We start from the raw sequence: 18,271 nt of genomic DNA, 5'->3' as shown, positions 1-18,271 counted from the left end.
TAATGAAGTCCTAAAACTGTGAGGTAACATTCTCGTCCCAACCCTACTCTCGTTCCCTACAATCCCCGGTAGGCCTGCCAGTACCCCAAAATCTTTTCCCACTTCCGTGGGTAACACCTACTCAGGTATTCTGTGTGTTCTGCCTGTCGACACCAGTCCAAGTCAGTATTCCACTCTGCCACTCTTGGGGGGGGCAGCCGCTCCACAGCTCTTTACGATGTTATGTTTTGCTACTACAGCGGCTGATGTCATCCACAGTCCCTTGTGTCTGGGCCAGACATTCTCACCCGAGATCAGCAACAAGAACCACTTGGGCTTGACCGAGACCTCCGCCCCCAGCACTGTATCCATAATGTTCCCAACTTCGAGCCAGTATGATTTTATCACCGGGTATTCCCATTACAGATGGTAGAAAGTCCCCTAACGCCTTCACCTCCTCTAGCAAAGCGAGTTGTCAGCATGTCCTAACCGGTGTAATACTGTCCTGGCATAGTATACCCAATGTAAGACCTTTAGTTGGATTAGTCGGAATCTGGCGTGTATTAGTGTAGTGTAGTAGAGACATGTGGCTCAATGGTTAGAGCGGCAGACCCTGATGCAGTAGTCTGGCCGGAACCAGGGTTCAATTCCCGCCTCGGTGGGTCTTGGGCTCAATTTCCTCAGACCTGATAATTCTCACCTCGGTGCCTATTCTGATCATGAGCCCCACTCTGCACCTCTGGGCAATAGCTTGCTTAATCTCTACAACAGCCCCAACAACGCTGAGGATGCCTGGCCTCCACCTTGGAGGTGCCAAGGAGTGGGCTCCTCACAGGGAAAGGCCAGGAAGGGTTCCTCGGCGGTATTCGTACAAACGCCGAGATGCCTCCGGGTAGTCGTGCGCTATATAAGTACGTAATTATCAATTATTATTTATTTATTATTGCCACCTCCCTCGGACCCTGTATCACCCCCACCCATTCTTCGTCATCAAGCTGGCCTAAGTCACCCTCCCATGCAGTCTTCAACCATCCCAGGGAGTTATTCAGTATTTTTCTACATATTAACAACATTACTTTTTCAGCCAGTGGGTCTATTAACAGTCGGTCTTCTAAAGGGGACACCTCTTCTAGGTCTTCCCTCTTGCAAATGTGACCCCTAATGGCGTGGCAGTCATCCACCGCGCCCCATGTCATATTATTGTTGGAAGGTGTCGAATGTGTCATAAGTCTGCCCTCTCTACATGTCACCCAATTTCTCCAAGCCCAGCAATTTCCATTTAATGTAGCTGCACAGCTGCCTCAATCTTCGAAGCTGGTCGCTGTCTCAGAGAGGGGTCATCGTTCTTAGTTTCCCCTCCCAACGCAGGTATTTCATTGCTACATGCCACGCTCCCACCACTGTCTGTGTCTGTGGCTCTGCTCTGTCTTCGAATGCCCAGTCATTCACCGGAACCAGTTGGGAGGCCCTGTAGTAAGCCCAAATATCAGGAATCACTAGACCCCCTTCATAACCCCCTCTAATTTGCGCAGTGCTATGTGTGGGGCACCTCCACTCCACAGCAAGGATCTTAGCTCGGCTTCCTCCCTCTGAAAAAAGTGGTTCTGGATCTCATAGGGTGTTTTTTTAAGAATATACAGCAGACGAGGGAGTGTCATCATCTTAAATAGTGCTGCGCGACCCATTAATATAAGTGGCAGTGTCCACTAACATTTGGCACCCCCAATAAATCTGTCTAGCTGTGTCTCTAAGTTTCACTGGTAGAGCTACTGGGGGTTCCTTGTCGAATATATCCCTAGGTATGTAAAGCCCTGGTCTCAACTGGAACCATGCACCTGGATGTCAGGTCGGGACCTTCACCCAAAAGTGCGACAGCAGAGATTTATCCAAATTGATGCAATATCCAGAGTAGTTCCCATGGATGCAGAAAATCTGCAATATTCTATTTATGGACTGTCTTGGTCTTCTAACGTACAGTAAAATATCGTCCGCATATAAGGAGATGTGTTTGTCTCATTCCCCTCCCATCGGGATACCCCATATCAGGGGGACCTGCCGTACCCAGCTGCCAGTGGCTCTAGGGCCAGGGCAAACAATACAGGGTACAGGGGGCATGCCTGCCTCATCCCTTTCTGGAGAGAAAACACTTGAGACACAGTAGCGTTAACGCACACCCTAGCTAGTGGTTGGTGATAGAGAAGTTTCACTCATCCGATAAAGGTCGGCCCAAAGCCCAGATGGGAAAGAGATAGTTCCATTCTACGCGATCGAAGGTCATCCTGGTGTCCAAGGACAAAACATTCTGCCGGGTCAGACAAGTTTGAGTTTGTCGTTTGAAGGACCCTGAACAGTCATCGCAGATTTAGTCTAGTGCCTCTATGAGGCATCAATCTTAACAACAGATTTAAGAATAAAAAGCAGAAAACTAGATTATATTTATTTGCTTATCCATATTAAAGTCTTTATCAAACATAACAATTTTTTGCTCCTGATACGGCCGTAAGGGAAACACCTAATGCTGCGGGCTACCAATTTGGCTAATGGTTAATTGTTAGTGAGCCAAAACACAGCAGCTCTGCCTTGCCCCCATTTAGTTTTAGTGCATTAGAGCACATCCACTGGGTCACTGACATCATGCAATCATGTAAACTTTAGACTAATCAACCATAGTAACTACAACTTGTATGTCTCCGGCATATGACAAACGATAACCAACATTTATTAGATCAGTGTAGGGAGGGGGGGGACATAAACTTTGAACAAAGTAAGGCTCAGTATATAGAGCCTGAGGCACCCCACAAAATAAAGATCTTATTTAGAGGAGAAAGTCAAACCAAGAGTATTTAAAGCAGTCAACCAACTCAGAGATAGCCTTGATCTTTTGGATCTATGGGATCTTAAAAATAAGGGTGACCCAGGGTATACATATTACTCACATCCCCACAATAAATATGTTAGACTAGACTATGTATTAGCTCCTAGAGATTTAACTAATCAAGCAGAGATTTATAAATGCCCAAAATTAATTTCAGACCATAATGCACTAATCTGCTCTGTCAATCTAACTGGGTTTAATAAACGCCGGTCTAATTGGACTTTTGACCGGAAACTCTTGGTTAATAATGACTATATTATGTTTATCACTAAATGGGCGCAAGAGTATTTTGACATAAATCGATATAGAGCTTCAAGGGGGGGTGGTGTGGGATTGTTTTAAAGCTGCACTGAGGGGGGAAACAATTAGTTATGTGGCTAGGACTAAAAAAAAACTGGATATTAAAAACCAATTGCTAATGACAGAATTAGCCAAAATTGAGGAGGATCATGTAGTGTCAATAGCTCAGGGAGAGGATGGGGCAGATACAATGAGACGGATGCTATTATTAAAAACGGAGTTGAATAGCGGTTTTACACAGAGAGCAGCAGAAACATATCAAGCCCACAGGAGGGATGTGTATGAGAACGGAGAAAGGACTGGGAGGCAGCTTGCCTTACGTACTAGGCAAAAGATCTCCTATAACACTATTAAAGCTATAAAATCAGAGGGCCTAGTTTATACTAATCCAACAGATATAGCTAAAGTTTTTCAATCATATTATCAGAAATTGTATCATGAAGACGAACTAATTGACAGTGGTGATATAGGATTATTTCTTACTGAATTCTTAGCTGATACAGGAGGGGATAAGATTTTAAATAATGTAACAAGGAAAGATTTGGAAAAAGAGATAACCCTAGCAGAAGTACAGAGAGCCCTTTTATGATCTTCCTTCTGGAAAGGCAGCCGGTCCAGACAAAGTCCCGTTAGAACTATATAAGATCTTGGGTAATATTTGCTCCACTCCTACAGGACCTCTTTATGGGTATACAGTGGAGCGGCCATCCGCCAAACTCATGGAAATAGACCAACATAATTGTATTTCCAAAAAAAGGTAAACCAGCAGACCTCCCATCATCTTACCGCCCAATCTCCTTGATAAACTCTGACTCCAAACTATATGCAAAGATTCTGGCTAATCGACTGGGAGGGGTCATTGAACATCTGGTCTCCCCCTGGCAGCATGGCTTTATTCCTGGCAGGTCTACTACCGATAACACTTGTAGAGTGATTTCACTCTTTGATGCCATGGCCGGGACAGGAGGCCAGATGTCGATGATCCTTCTCGACGCCGAGAAAGCCTTCGATAGGGTGTTATGGGAGTTTCTTTGGAGTATATTGGGTAGAAATAATTGCAGGCCTATATTCATTAAAGCTATTAAAGCTATGTATAAAGAACCAGTAGCTAAGATTCAGGTCATGGGTATTGAGTCTGGGATAGTTAAGATAACAAGAGGCACAAGGCAAGGGTGCCCATGCTTGCCGCTATTGTTTGCATTATACATCAACCCTCTGATTGTTAAACTCATGCAGACCCCCTTGATTAAACCAATCACCTCGGACACTTTTGATACTAAAATACTTGCATATGCGGATGATGTGGCGGTACTAACATCTGACCCTACTGAAGCAATCACTGAAATAGAGGCAATCACGCATAGGTTTGGAAGATATTCTGGGTATTCTCTCAATAAAGATAAAACCATCATACTATGCACCGAGAATATAGATTTCAGTGATCCCAGAAAGGCAGAAACAGCTGTGTACCTTGGGGTCTGTATAAGCACAAAGGTTCATGATATATGTAAAATAAACTACGGACCTTTGCTAACCACAATAAAACAAGATTTAACTCGGGTCAATGGCATACACTTGTCAATAATTGGCAGAGCTAACTATCTTAAAATGAACATACTTCCCAAAATATTATATTTGTTTCGTGCTATCCCCCTACTTATTGAGGATAAATTATTAAAAACTTTGAGTCACAAATGGCTAAATTTATGTGGCAGTATGGAAAAATCAGGAGGTCAATGAGATATTTATCATTACCACAGGAAAGGGGCGGGTTAGCCACTCCAAATATCATGCTCTACCTATGGGCCGCCCTCCTTCAGCAAATGGCTCCACTCTTTAACATCTCTAATCAGCCGGAGAATCTAGCAGGCACAAGAATACCATCGATTTATGAATTATCAATAGGGGTGGAAGCCCAAGGACTCCTACTTAGACAACTGGAACCTAGCTATTTAAAAAAAACGAAATTTAAAGTGATCAACAATGCAGGTAAAATATGGGCAAGAATATCGAAATATATGGAAATCCCTAAATTCACTAGATATACGCCTTTATGGCGGTCTTCACTTTTACCTAAACAAGTTAATGATGCTGTAGCAAAAAAATGGGAAAATCTGGGAATCACTACAGTTGGAGACTTTCTCGTTGGGGAATCCAGCACTAGATTTATGAACCTTCAAAAAAACTTTAAATTCCCCAACTGTGATTTTTTTAAATATATTCAACTCAATACAATTTTGACTCTGAAAAGACCTGTGATTATGTTAGATAAGATTCCTCTGCTAGAAATACTTACGTTTGACACAACTAGAATTCGAGCTATTTATAGTATGCTTCTAGGGAAGCTTCAAGACGATCTTGACCAAACCGAAGCCACATGGGCCGATAAACTACACAACTCTGATGTAGATATAAATATGAGTCTGTTATTATCATCGCAGCTCCTCCTTAGCTCTAATCTCAAGGCTCAGATCTATAAGACTATTTATAACCTTTAATATACCCCCACTAAACTCTATGCCTGGGGCAAAAGGCTGAATGAATTGTGTCCTAGGTGTGGAAGAGGCCCGGCTACACTAATTCATATGCTCTATGAATGTAACAAACTAGCATCATTGCTATCTGAGTTCTGGGAAGAAGTGTTTGGACATAAAGTTGCAGAATCTTCCACATTATATATACTAGGGCAGGACAGCTCTCTAGACTTAAGTGCAGAAGAAGAATCTTGCTTATTTATAGGAACAGCAGTATATAGAATTATACTAGCAGCCAGGTGGAAAGAGGCTGATCCACCCACGTTCCAAATGTGGTTATGTCGTTTCCTAGGTGTGTACAACCAGGAAAAAAAAATATGCGCTTCTAGAGGTAGGCGGGCTAGAAGTCGAGGCGCCAGGATCTGGTCCCCTATAGATAGATGGAGTGAGTCTATTATGAATGTTTGAATTAAATCATTTTCATTGTAATTATTTTCTTTTTTTTAGCAGGTTTATAATAAGTATATGGAATGTTTGATTTGTTAATATGACTTTATGTAATTCTTTGTTAAATTTAAGATTTGTATTTGTATTGTTTCCTTTTATTTGTTTGTACTATCAGAGTTGCTTAATAAAACAAAAAAAAACAACAAAAAAAAGAAAGTCCACATCCTAACCTTTAACCCTGGATAACAAGCATTTGCAAATCAATAGGTCTTGGCAATGCCCGAGCAAATGGCCTCGTCAATGTGAATGTCTTTTAGCTATGTTGTCTAGCAGCACATCTGCTGTTTAGCATCGCTGAAAGTCACTGAAAGCCCAGAGTCACAGGATGTTGAGCCGACGCGAAGTCTCTTCACCCCCCCATGTTGAGTTTATTGTCATGCCCCTCCTAACACAAAAAAACCCTCGGACGTGGTCGGTGCTGGCAGCATCATAGTGCTTTTTTTCAGAGAGTTTTTAGTGGTATGTGTGTATTTGTACAACAGAGACAGTCTGAAAACACAAGTACGCCTATGGAGTGCTTGAAAACAAAGAAAAATATGGCTCTGTAAACAGAAGCAGTGTAAAGAGACGTACTTGATCCACACGCTATGGGATAGCCAAACACAAGAAGAGGGCATGTTGTGATTGGAAACGGGAAAATTAAGGGATTTATTCGTAATCACAAAATATGGAAGTGAGGCGGAGGCTCGGGAGATGATATGGCATCTTTTTGGGAGAGGATGTGGCATAAGGGCTAGAACTGCCGAATGTGGAGCTGGGAAACCAGGTTCGAGTTTAACATCCTTGATTTTGGGCAAATCACCTAATCTCGCCGTGCCTACTAGACTGAATCTGTGTAAAGTAACTGGTGCTAAGTTAAAGCGCTTCGGTGGTGTTGGCACTATATAAACTGCACACAAAAAAATGAGAAAGAAATTGTGAAAAGCAGAGTTGAGCCTCCCAATCAAAATGTATAGGTTAACAGCACCCAAGTCCACCTCATATTTATTGAAGATGTATCAGGCGAGTCTCAAGATAGGGAATCTACTGGAAAATCAGAGACTAGCCAATATTGTAGTAATACATAAAACTGGTAAACTGCCGGAGGCTTGTGTGTCTTATAGACTGATCTCCCTGTTAAATGCTGAGGTCAAGATATTAGAAAAAGTGTTGGCAACCCGATTAGGTCCAGTGTTGCATAAGTTGATCCATCCTTATCAATCAGGATTCACAGCAGGTAGGAATACAGAGCTACACTTGAGACGCCTTCACAGAGTGTTGGGGAGGGCGGACTACATTCAAGAGGAGGTGGTGGTGATAGTGTCATTAGATGCTAGAATGGCTTTTGACATCATAGAATCCCTTTCCTGTTTGCTGTCTGTTTGCTGTCCTTGAGACACTGGGGTAGGACCAAAATCCATATCTTTGATACAGCTCTTATAAATAGACCCCTTAAGCGCAAGTAACAGTGGTGACGCTCAGCGGTTTTGAACTTACAGAGGGGCACGAGACAAGGCTGCCCCCTCTCTCCACTGATCTTTGCCTTAGTATTAGAACCGCTGGCGGTTTGGATATGAGGGTATCCATTGATTAGGGGACTAAGACGGTCCAAGAACTGGGAAGATAGGATTTCCCTTTATGCAGATGCTTTCTAGTGGTAAAAGCGCTAGTGTGAATGCTCCTTTGGGACAGGGGGACCCCACGGATAGCTCTACTTAAATTGGTACAAAGTTGGTATGATGGAGGGATTGCTATTCCGGCATGTCAGTATTATTATTGGGCAGCGCAACCCATAGTGGTTAATCATTGGGTCCACATGAAATGTCAAAAGTCACCCTGACCTCAGTGACCATGAGAATATGGCAAATAGCGACAATGGCACTGGGGTGGCGGTATAAGATCACGCAAGCTAATCCGCTGTGGGACTCAAAACAGTTGGGTCTACTAGCACATCAACTAGGTTTTGATAAATGGGACCTTAATGGTATTTCGAAGGTGGGTGACTTACGGACTGACGGGATGTAAGACCCTTTGTTGACCTTCAGAGGGACCATGAGCTGGCATTGACGGAAACCTTTCGATATCTCCAGATACAACATGCAATACAGAAAGCTATTCTGAATAGGACATATCTTCCAGACTCCTCGCCGCTGGAAGATAGCTTGTTAGATGACTACCTACAGAGCAAGGCCGTATTGCAAAGATATTAAACAACTCCTCTGACGTTTTGGAGAAACTACGTGATAAATGGTTGGAAGACCTGGGGCAATTGGGTGATGATGAGTGGCTGGAGGCGCTGGTGTCTCCAGGGGAAGTGGCTATTAGGTCCTGTTTCAGATTAGTCCAGCTGAAATTATTACATAGGGCATATTACACAAGTGTAATATTGGTTAAGATGGGCAAACTAGATTCAAGGCAGTGGGGTTGAGGCCACGTGGACACGTTTTTACACATATGGTGGGACTGCCCGGTGATTCAAGACTACTGGGGAGAAGTCATAACCTGTATGAAGACTATGTGGGAAAGACGTAAAAGCCTCGCCTCAGAGGTGCCTATTGAATAAGTGGGAAACAACTGACATAACGGTAGGGGAGTGATTGTGGGTCACACTAGGACTTATGGTGGCCAAGCATAACATAGCAAGAAGATGTAGGGCGACCTTGTGACCTGCACTGAGTGAATATAAAACTGATATGGATTGGTGCATGCAGGCGGATGATGGTGTATGAAGGTAGAGGTTGTCCACATAAATGGACGAAAATTTTGGGGAGCTGGAACTAGAGTAGTGAAATGCTCTCTTGCCTGTTAGTAGGATTCCCTCGAAGGTGGAGAACTCGGGGTGCAGTGACGTAGTCATGCTACTGGGTCCTCAGTATAGGGAAAGAAAGAAGTAAAATAACTATGCAAAATTAATGTCTTGACACTTATTATACCATGTTCTCTAGATGTGTTGTCAAACGTACTGAATAACGCTGTCATGTGTTTTAATTGCAATGAAGTTATTTTTTAAAATATTAGGCGACCTTTCTCATGTGTGTGGGGGGGGAGGACTCATTGCTCAAAATTCAATGCCATCATAAAGTGAAGCAGGTTCTTAGTAACACAGTTATTCTTCATATTCCATCATATGTTAAAATCCCATATTATATATAAATTAGAAGGATTTTATAGGGGGAAATAAAACCTGTAAAAGTAGGTATAAAATTGGAGCATTAACTAGGTGGCATGTATAGTAATAGGCAGGTGGCAGTTGCTTTATCTGAAAGTTTGACTGTAAAAAGCAGAGTTAGTTTCAGCTTGGGTAAAGTTGTTTACTTCCCCTTTTGTAATTTGTAAATGTGATCGTAAAAAGAGGTATCGCCTGTAGAGTTGGAGCAACCCATGAGCCAAAAGATGAGCATAACTCTACACTAATTCCAAAGCTAGACTCTGTAGCTGGCCACAGTTGCATGAATATTAGCCTGTCTTAGAACTAGACATCACTGAACTGGTCAATATTCACCTGAAAGTTCTGAAGATATCTGGTCTTTTTTCCTTTGAAGAAGACACATTTTTCCTTTCAGGAAGGCTGCTATCGCCATCACACTCTGAACTTGGGTAATTCCCATCAACAAAGACATTGTTTTACATGCCAATCTTGCACTTAAAGTGCAGAGACTTACACAGCAGGCTCAAAATTAGCATTTTTCAAATGCCCTGCTCCTGTTTGAATACTTTGAGCTTAATGTGCAGTGCAGGCTTCAGTGTGTGAGCCAAGGCGGTCACTAGAGCCTAAATGTCCTCATCCACTAATAAGTGAAGCAGCAACACATGCCACCAGTGAAACTCATAAACATGCCATGGTCGGATTCTAAAGTGCATTGGGCTTTTCCAACCCAAGCACAGACATTGGAGAACGTGTGCATGAATTTGGGTACTCTAGAGGCAGAGGTTCCCCTCTGTTTTCTCATCAGGTTCTGTGATTAGGAATTTTTCCAATATAAAGGGGTGCTAGATGCCGTCAGGAGACAAGACTTGACCAGGACAGGGTGTATCATTGTCAGGAGGTTTCTCTAAATATGGGAAGGTTATGTCCTTCTACTTCTTTTGTGAATAATGAGGGCAGACAATGATACATCTACAGTAGCAGAGATAAACAATGCTTGGTCACAATTCCCAGATATTCCATAGGAATGTACATTAAGTGGGGAACAGAAGAAAAATATTATTCACTTTTAAAGCACAGGAGACAAAGTTGAAGGTCAGACCTAAGTGGGTGTGTGATTTGTGGAGTCGGCTACACGACAGGGAAATGATTATGAGGCGTTAGCATAAGAGAGTGGCTAGGTATTCACGCTTCTAGCCGATACAATTCAAAAGATTGTACATGGGTTTAGTTCACTGGTTGCTCCCAATTGTCTCAGATGCAGGACTCTGATTCTAGCTAACTCTGGAGAGTGCTCTGGTTTATGCGCTACATTACCATAAAGTTTCCTGTTTTGCAAATATCACCAAGTTATCCATTACTTGCTCTCCTGGTGCATACTTGTTGGCAAAGCTACCAGTGGAGAAGAAAGGCAAAAACAATATCCAAGTTCATAGTTCTTAGTGTTAGTAAATGGATACAAGAATGAGGCACAAAATCTCTCACACAGCCAGGTTTTGTGATCTGGCATGCAGACATTCACAGTTGTGGCCAAATGAAGACAGAGACCTCAGAGGCACTAATTGATGCAGGCAGGATCTAGGTTAGCTTAATCAACTCAATGTAATATCCATCACAATGAATTTATTAGACTGATACTGTCCAGTATTGCTATTTATTAGTTTGTGTTTCAAACTTGGTATCTGTAAACTATTCACAGTCAATGACATGGCAAAGCTGTGGTAGAAGGATGAGAGTTAGAAAGCCAGACCATCTATGGACAGACGAATTGAACGTTTGGTTATTGCACATTGTTAGTTTAATACATAATAAAGGAATTTTTACAAACACCACAAATGGCATGGTTAAAAGGCAACAAGCTGGAGGAAAAACAAATCACTTACCTTGGAAACAAGACAGCACTGCAAGAACGTGGCCGCAAGGCGTCATTTTCCCTGCTGGACAACACCGAATCGCTTGTCCCAGGTCTCTGTTTGGGAATTATAGATAGCATCACATAAACAGGCTGGACGTCATCAGTACATGAATTAGGAGGCAAAAGTATGCACAATTCTATGATGATTCTGGATTGGTCATCACAAAGAAAACTAAACTATACAGAGGTTACCCAAAAGCAAACCGAGCAGGCAAACACTACAAGTTAAATTCACATAATACAAATCAAACAGAACACTGCTCTCCAGCCTGCACCACAAATCATGCCACCATGCCTAATGAAATCTGTAGGTGGCATTGCTTTCTCAATACAAGCTGCAAAGCTCCAGAACTCACTAATACCAACATTAGAAGCATTCAGGAGCAAAAGCACTTCTAAAAACAGCTGGAAACATGGATAGTTCCTAGATAACTGCACCACCAACATCCTGGTAACAGAACATCGAAAACAGTTGCACCTTCGAGCATGATCCTCAGGTACAGCCTACTACTTCAATATGCAGTTAAGCTTAGAAGCTTAGAAGGGCTGTTCTATGGTTCGCTGTGGCATTATATAGTTATGTATTTGCATATATTATAGGGCCCACAATAATCCTAAAGCCATTATACACAGCGGTCAGCAGCAACTTGAAACTTATACTTCTTAAATTTTCATAAGACATATCTGCTATGAGGGCTGTCCATCACTAGCTGTGTATATAGAAAAAACAGCATCATCAAATGGACTGACATGGAATAACTGAAGAGATCTGCCACACATTGCTGGAAAATACAGATGACTAATATAGTCCCCCACCACAGGTCCCAAATATATATACAACCTGGCAGCTTCTTCATATCTCACAGACACACTCAGATATGGGCCACAAATAAAAATGCTGAGTCCAACAGATCTCTCCACGCCTCTCTCCCTCCAACCATGCCAGGATCACAAGTATTCACAACATTTCAAATTGCACAACTCAGTGCAATAATAAGCTAAGCAGTCGATATCATGAGAAATACCATAAAGGGACCAGCGGAACTGTTCAAAGCTACCAGCATACAGACAACATAAAACTTCACATCTGTTATGTTATGTTATGTTATGTTAAAATCACTTTTACCGCGCACGGTCACCAAATGGTTTCATGGCGCTCATAGACAACAGCGGAGGGACAGACAACATGATTACTTAAAAGCTATTTGAAAAAAGATGGGTTTTAAGTAATTTACGAAAGCAGAGATAGTTGGGGCATAGTCGGAGTGAAATAGGAAGGGAATTCCACAGTGCTGGGGCAAGAAATGAAAAGCACGAGCCACCATGCTTTTTGCGTTTATACCTGGGGATGATTAAGAGATTGTGAGCAGTAGACCGGAGGTTTCTTAAGGGAATGTGACGTTTGAGACATCTGTCTCTTACACTTCATCATCCACCACACTGCTATGTGCTGCGTCCCATCTACTGGTTCAGACACGCACTACACCAAGCCACATATCCTTGAATGATCTTGGCTTGGCATGTCACCTTCAAAGTAATGAACTTTGCATATCAAGCATTCCATGGAAGGGTAGCCCCCTTTCTTCTACATAAAGTATGTGCCTGTCGCCAAGCAAGACCATTATGCTCCAGGATGGCTGTCTTCGCGCCCATCCACATACTGAAAAAAATTGCAAACTGACTAAAGCTCCTACACTGTCCTGACATCTACCTCTAGAACACCATCTCTGCAAGAATAAGAACAGACAATCATCTGACATTCTGAGGAACACTAAAACTTGCTGATTCGCATGATGCAGATTCCCATTTTAAATGTTTTCGGAAACTTGTATGTAGGCATGCTTGGTCTACTCTCACATTCTCTGCAACACTCATGCACACTCAACAGACATGCATAAACATATCAATGTGATGCAGGTACCTGAACCTAATGCACCTCACACATCACCTGCCAGATAGAGCAAATAATTTATGTTTGTAGTCACATAGTCTAAACACACTTCCTTATTCTGACTTGTGCACTTCACAAATGTAAGGGTTATAGAAAAACACGAAATACAAAGTTTAAAAAACAATGTAAAGCTGTAAAAAATGAGACTTACATTCACGAGAGCCTTCACCAGGTTCCCAGATCCATCCATGGAATGAAGGAATTCTTTGAAGAATTTCATTTTCACCTTGCCCTCTCTGATCACTAGCACTCCAATCCCTGTGAAGGTGAACTCCACATTCTGCTTGATAGCGATGGAACGTGAGAACAACTGCAGTGTCTCCTTCACACATCCCTCCACTATGTCCCTGGTAAATGAACTGCACAAGGACAGTGCAATGAAATTGAGTGGAACCACTGGAATATCACCTAAGAGATTAAAAATATTTTTTGTGTTTAGACATTGTTCGATCCTAATTTGCAATCAACACTACATTTAACAAATCGAATATTTTAAATTGAATAAAAGGTCATACAAGTATTACAAATACTTTTCCATTTTAAATTAATTGAAAAATGAAATCAAGTAACCCATTTAGTGCCATAAGACTGAGTGACATATCACCTAAGGGACAAATTCTCATTTTGTATTTATTTACTGTTTGATCCTGGTACACAATCGACGCATATAATTATACCTCACTCAATTCGCTCAGTAGAGAAAACCCATCACTATCGAAGCTCAACACATAGTAAAATAAAAAAACAGCTTTTCCTGTATCAAAAATACATATGTTTGAAATAATTTCAATGAATCTAATTAACAACTTCACTTTATGAAATGGTGTGTACTCATCACCACTGGTGATCCTTTTTTCATATTTGTTCAATAGTTAAATTTTTTGATCATACCAGGTACATCTTTTTTATTGAACAATTTTCCATGCCACTAAAAGGCAAAAATAGAGAAATACGGGACAGATGCATCAAGGCTTTTGCGACTCGCAAAGGCCGAAATTCGCAGAATTTCGGCCTTTATGGACTCGCAAACGGCCTTTTAGCATGATTTGCTATGTATCAAATAATCGCAAGTAAGGAATCGCAAAAAATTGCCATTCCTTATTTTGCCATAGCATTTAAGGAATCGCAATTTTTGCGATTCCTTAAATGATATGTATGTAACTATTTGGAATTGCGAATTTGTGTTAAGAAATCGCAAATTACCACCAATTTGTAGTTGGTGGTAATTTGCGATTTCTTTTTAAAAATGCCCTATTTGGCATTTGTGAGGGTGGCATGTGCCACACATACATGCCCATGGGCATGTATGTGTGCCACATGCACACACATGTACATTTCAGGGGTGCAGCAGGGTGTCTTTGAGACACCCCTGCACCCTTGAAATAATTCTCAAATTGCGATTAGCTAATTGCGAAATCGCAATTTGTGAATTATTGCACTATCATTCCTATGGGCTACCTGGCCCATAGGAATGCATTGCAAAATATTCTTTATTTGCGAATTCGCAAAATGCGAATTCGCAAATAAAGAATAATAAGGATTCGCTAAAAAATAGCGATTTTGTACATTCATACCATTTTGCGCTTTCTAAATAGCGATTCGCAAAAAAACGCTATTTAGGAATCGCAAAATGGATGATTGATGCATCTGGCCCTATATGCTATCAGGCTAGCAAATATAGAATAACATGATACATTTTAAGTATCAGTCCATCTCCACAATATATAGCTCTTGCAATGTCACTACCTAACAAGAGAACAATGAGTTTGGCGCAAGGGAGAGAAAAAGATGACAATTTATAGCATTCACCAGCTCGCTTTGAAATATAAATCTAATCTCACAGTTGCACACTGTGAGACAGACCCAGACAGCACTGCAGACAAATAATCGGAATATTAAGCAAGCCCTGGAGAGCATTGCTTTAACACATCCCCATTGCGCAGGGATAATCTCTACTCGTTTGTGGTAATGTGCAACCCTTTTTCAATGCAAAGTACTCCATACCATCCTCCACGCTTCCACATGCTACAGTCTTCTCGATGTCACCGGTGCTGAGCTTTGCGGCAAACCAAGGCAGGCTGTCATCCCCAGATAAAGCAGCTCACTCTATCTCTTAGGCATGCAGATCTTACCTACGCCTCAGGGTGGACAGATGCAGGTAAAAAAATGCATGTATTCTTAGATTCCACACTGAAATGTTTGATCTTTTGGCTGCAGATCTTTTCTCTGACTCGAGTTGGCCAAGATTATTAGATAGTTCTGACAACATTGTGCCCTTATTCACTTTGCCACCCCCAACCAGGCCTTGGTGGATGATTGAAAACCTCTACAGTGGATGACAATGTCCCTTCCAGAACCACCTCTCTGGGTAGACGCTACACCAGTTTTTAGGTCTCCTTATGCTGGCGAAGGCAGTGACAAAATGTGAATCTTTGTGGCTCTGGCCTCCTGTATAGAATTCCACCTAAGATGCCATATTGGCAATTGAAGGAAAAGAGCATCTTTTACATTTGGGGTCAGACGGCGTTGGGGAGCCGACCTGTGCCTGACCCTGCACTGTGCTACGAGTGGGATGGGCCCAACGTTCTATGAAGAGGAAGCGCTGTGTTGTCTCCTCTCTGACAGAGATTTGGGTATGGTCCCACGCCGCCGGGGGGAGGATCATTCGGACCCCACATTCAGCTGGAGATAAGGAACACAGAGGGGCAGTGTGGATTAAACTGAGAGTGAGGAGTCCCAAGCTTTAAAAAATGAGTAATTGCTCAACATTGGGGGAGCAGCAAGTAGTGGTTGGATAGAGGTACCCCAACCTTTTTTGTGGATCATTCAAGAACACAGACAGCAGAGCCGCATGGTGGTGTGACTGTTGGGGACTGTAATTACTAGACAACTGATATTAAAGGCTGCAAGAGGCCCTAACCCTGCTAGGTTTTTTCAACCCCTGCTGCGGCACACCCCAATTGCCAAACGAGAAATGTATTGTCCAGGGCTCCATACCCTTCCCTTCCCCACTTGTAGAAGCCATTATGGGCAAACCTCAGCCAACGACTATGTCCCAAAATTGTAAAATAGACCAATTTTCCTGGTCAACCACTGGAGTGCAGCATGCAGAAGAGATCATCATCAGCACAACTGAAGCAGAACCTGTTCAGATTACCCTTTGGTCAGAAAATCCAGGATATATGCAACACCTGTGTAACCCGTGAGCCTCAAATGATTGGGGGGGGCAGAAGTGGGACTCCTCCACCATGATCTGAGGAAGATAGTCCCAAGAATAAAAGAGACAGAGACTATGACCACTGTTGGACTTGGCCTTTTCAGCAGGCGTACCCCCAGACCTTTTGCTTTTTAGCCTCCTGTTTTTGACCTATTTTCTGTTTGATTAGGACCCTGTGCACTTTACCACTGCTATTTAGTGCTAAAGTGCATATACTCTCCATGTAAATTGTGTTTATGGATTGGTTTTTCTATAATTTGCATATTTGATTCACTACAAAATCCCTAGTGCAGTGCACAGTGTGTGCCCTGGGTCTGTAAATCAAATGCTACTTGTGGGTCTGCAGCACTGGTTGTGCCAACTACACGAGTAGCTTTTCAAAGGTGTCTCAGAACTGCCATTGCAGTGTCTGCACACAGTTTTTAACTGCCATGTCGACCTGGCAAGATCACCCACCTGCCGGTCCTTCCCTTCCCTTTTCTTACATCTAAGTCACACCTAAGGTAGGCGTAAGTTAGCCCCATGAGCCGGGTGCAGCGTATTTAAAAGGTAGGACATGTCCTATCAGTGAAATACTGTGTATTTTGTTTTCACTGTTGAAAGGCTGTCTCTCCCATAGGCTAACATTGGAGCTGCTTGGTAACACTTTACCAAGGTACCTTGCCAGTGGGAGCTGAAAGAAACATGGAGTTTAGTATGCCTGAACTCGGGATTTCAAAATCCATCTTTTAATAAAGATAATTTTTATATTATGTGTTTGAAAATACCACTTTTATAAAGTGTGTATTTTCTTGTCTAACCATCCTGTGTGCCTCTGCCTTTTGTGTATTCCCTGTCAGGGTTTAGAGTGACAGGAGAAGGGGATGTGCATTCACACTAGACAAACACAAGGTTGGGTTGAGGTTGTTCTGCCTTCCCTAGGTGACTCATAGCTAGGCTGAATAGACCTGGCTGCATTTAGAGTAGTGGGAGGAGTTGTGGTGTACACCTGAATGGACTGTGGCAGCCTCTCACAAAGCTGTCTCCATCTCCTGTGGTGAGCCAGGTCTTAGTCAGGCTGAACTGGTTTATATTTGCCAGAGGAACGTTGTTGGGACTCCCTTCAAAGGAAAATGTTGTATAAATATTGGGACCCTGACCCCAGAACTTTAAATTACTGCTGGACTAAGGAACCTGCCAGAAAGGAGAGTGGGAAGAGTTGTGAGAAGAGACTACCACTTTGCTGGGTTGGCCTGCATTTGCTGCTTCTGTTTTGGGCAAGGAAAGGGCTGCATGGTTCTTTCTGCATTCTAAGTATTTCCAAGGGCTTGGTGTATAGCTTGCTTCCTATTACCGGCTTCTGGAACACAAGGTTTCAGCTGCCACAGAGGAGAAAGAAAACCAGACACCATCAACTATACCACTGCCGGCTCTGTGACCTGAAGGCACCGCAGAGCGTAACCACCACACTTCGCACCACAACCTTGTTCTCACCGAAGTCACCGCACAACACGCCACTGAGCAGCTGCTTGTACCGTGACCTGTGAGCACCGCACCCTGCACTGCCTCGCTTCACACCGCCGCCCTGGTATCCCCGTTGATGCCACAATGCCATCACAGGTGCAGCTGCCTGCACCATGACCTGTGGACACCCTCATGGAGAATTACTGTCCCACTTTGCACTGCACCCCTAGTCTCACCGACACTCCAAGCTGACATTGATGCCACTGCTTGCTCCGTGGTTTAGGGGCAACGCTGCTGGGTTACTCGAAGCACTGCCTCATTCCACAGCGCAGACTTGGCCTACTGATGCCAGCACAATCGACTCCAGATCGTCAACGAACACTGCTGCCTGCACCGAGACCTGTGGGCCCCACACACTACACTGCCCCGTCTCGCACCGTAGCCTTGGGTCTATCGTTTACAGCACTTCAGCAAAGACGATTGCAC

At 42.9% G+C, this 18,271-nt stretch overlaps 1 protein-coding gene across 1 annotated transcript in view; it reads right to left on the bottom strand.

The window, feature by feature from the left end:
* The window catches only part of CCDC81 (coiled-coil domain containing 81), a 296,640-nt gene that overhangs the window by 168,243 nt on the left and 110,126 nt on the right, over window positions 1-18,271 (bottom strand). Inside the window, exons 4-5 of the mRNA XM_086933975.1 lie at window positions 13,277-13,533; window positions 11,143-11,228 (exon numbers count right to left, since the gene is read on the bottom strand). Coding sequence (XP_086790101.1) covers window positions 11,143-11,228; window positions 13,277-13,533 — 343 coding nt within the window. The remainder of the gene's footprint in view (window positions 1-11,142; window positions 11,229-13,276; window positions 13,534-18,271) is intronic.

Source organism: Lissotriton vulgaris, chromosome 8, assembly GCF_964263255.1.
Source record: "Lissotriton vulgaris chromosome 8, aLisVul1.2, whole genome shotgun sequence".
NCBI lineage: Eukaryota > Metazoa > Chordata > Amphibia > Caudata > Salamandridae > Lissotriton > Lissotriton vulgaris.
Note: the sequence above shows the minus strand (reverse complement) of the source record. Positions and strands in the feature narration are given on the sequence as shown.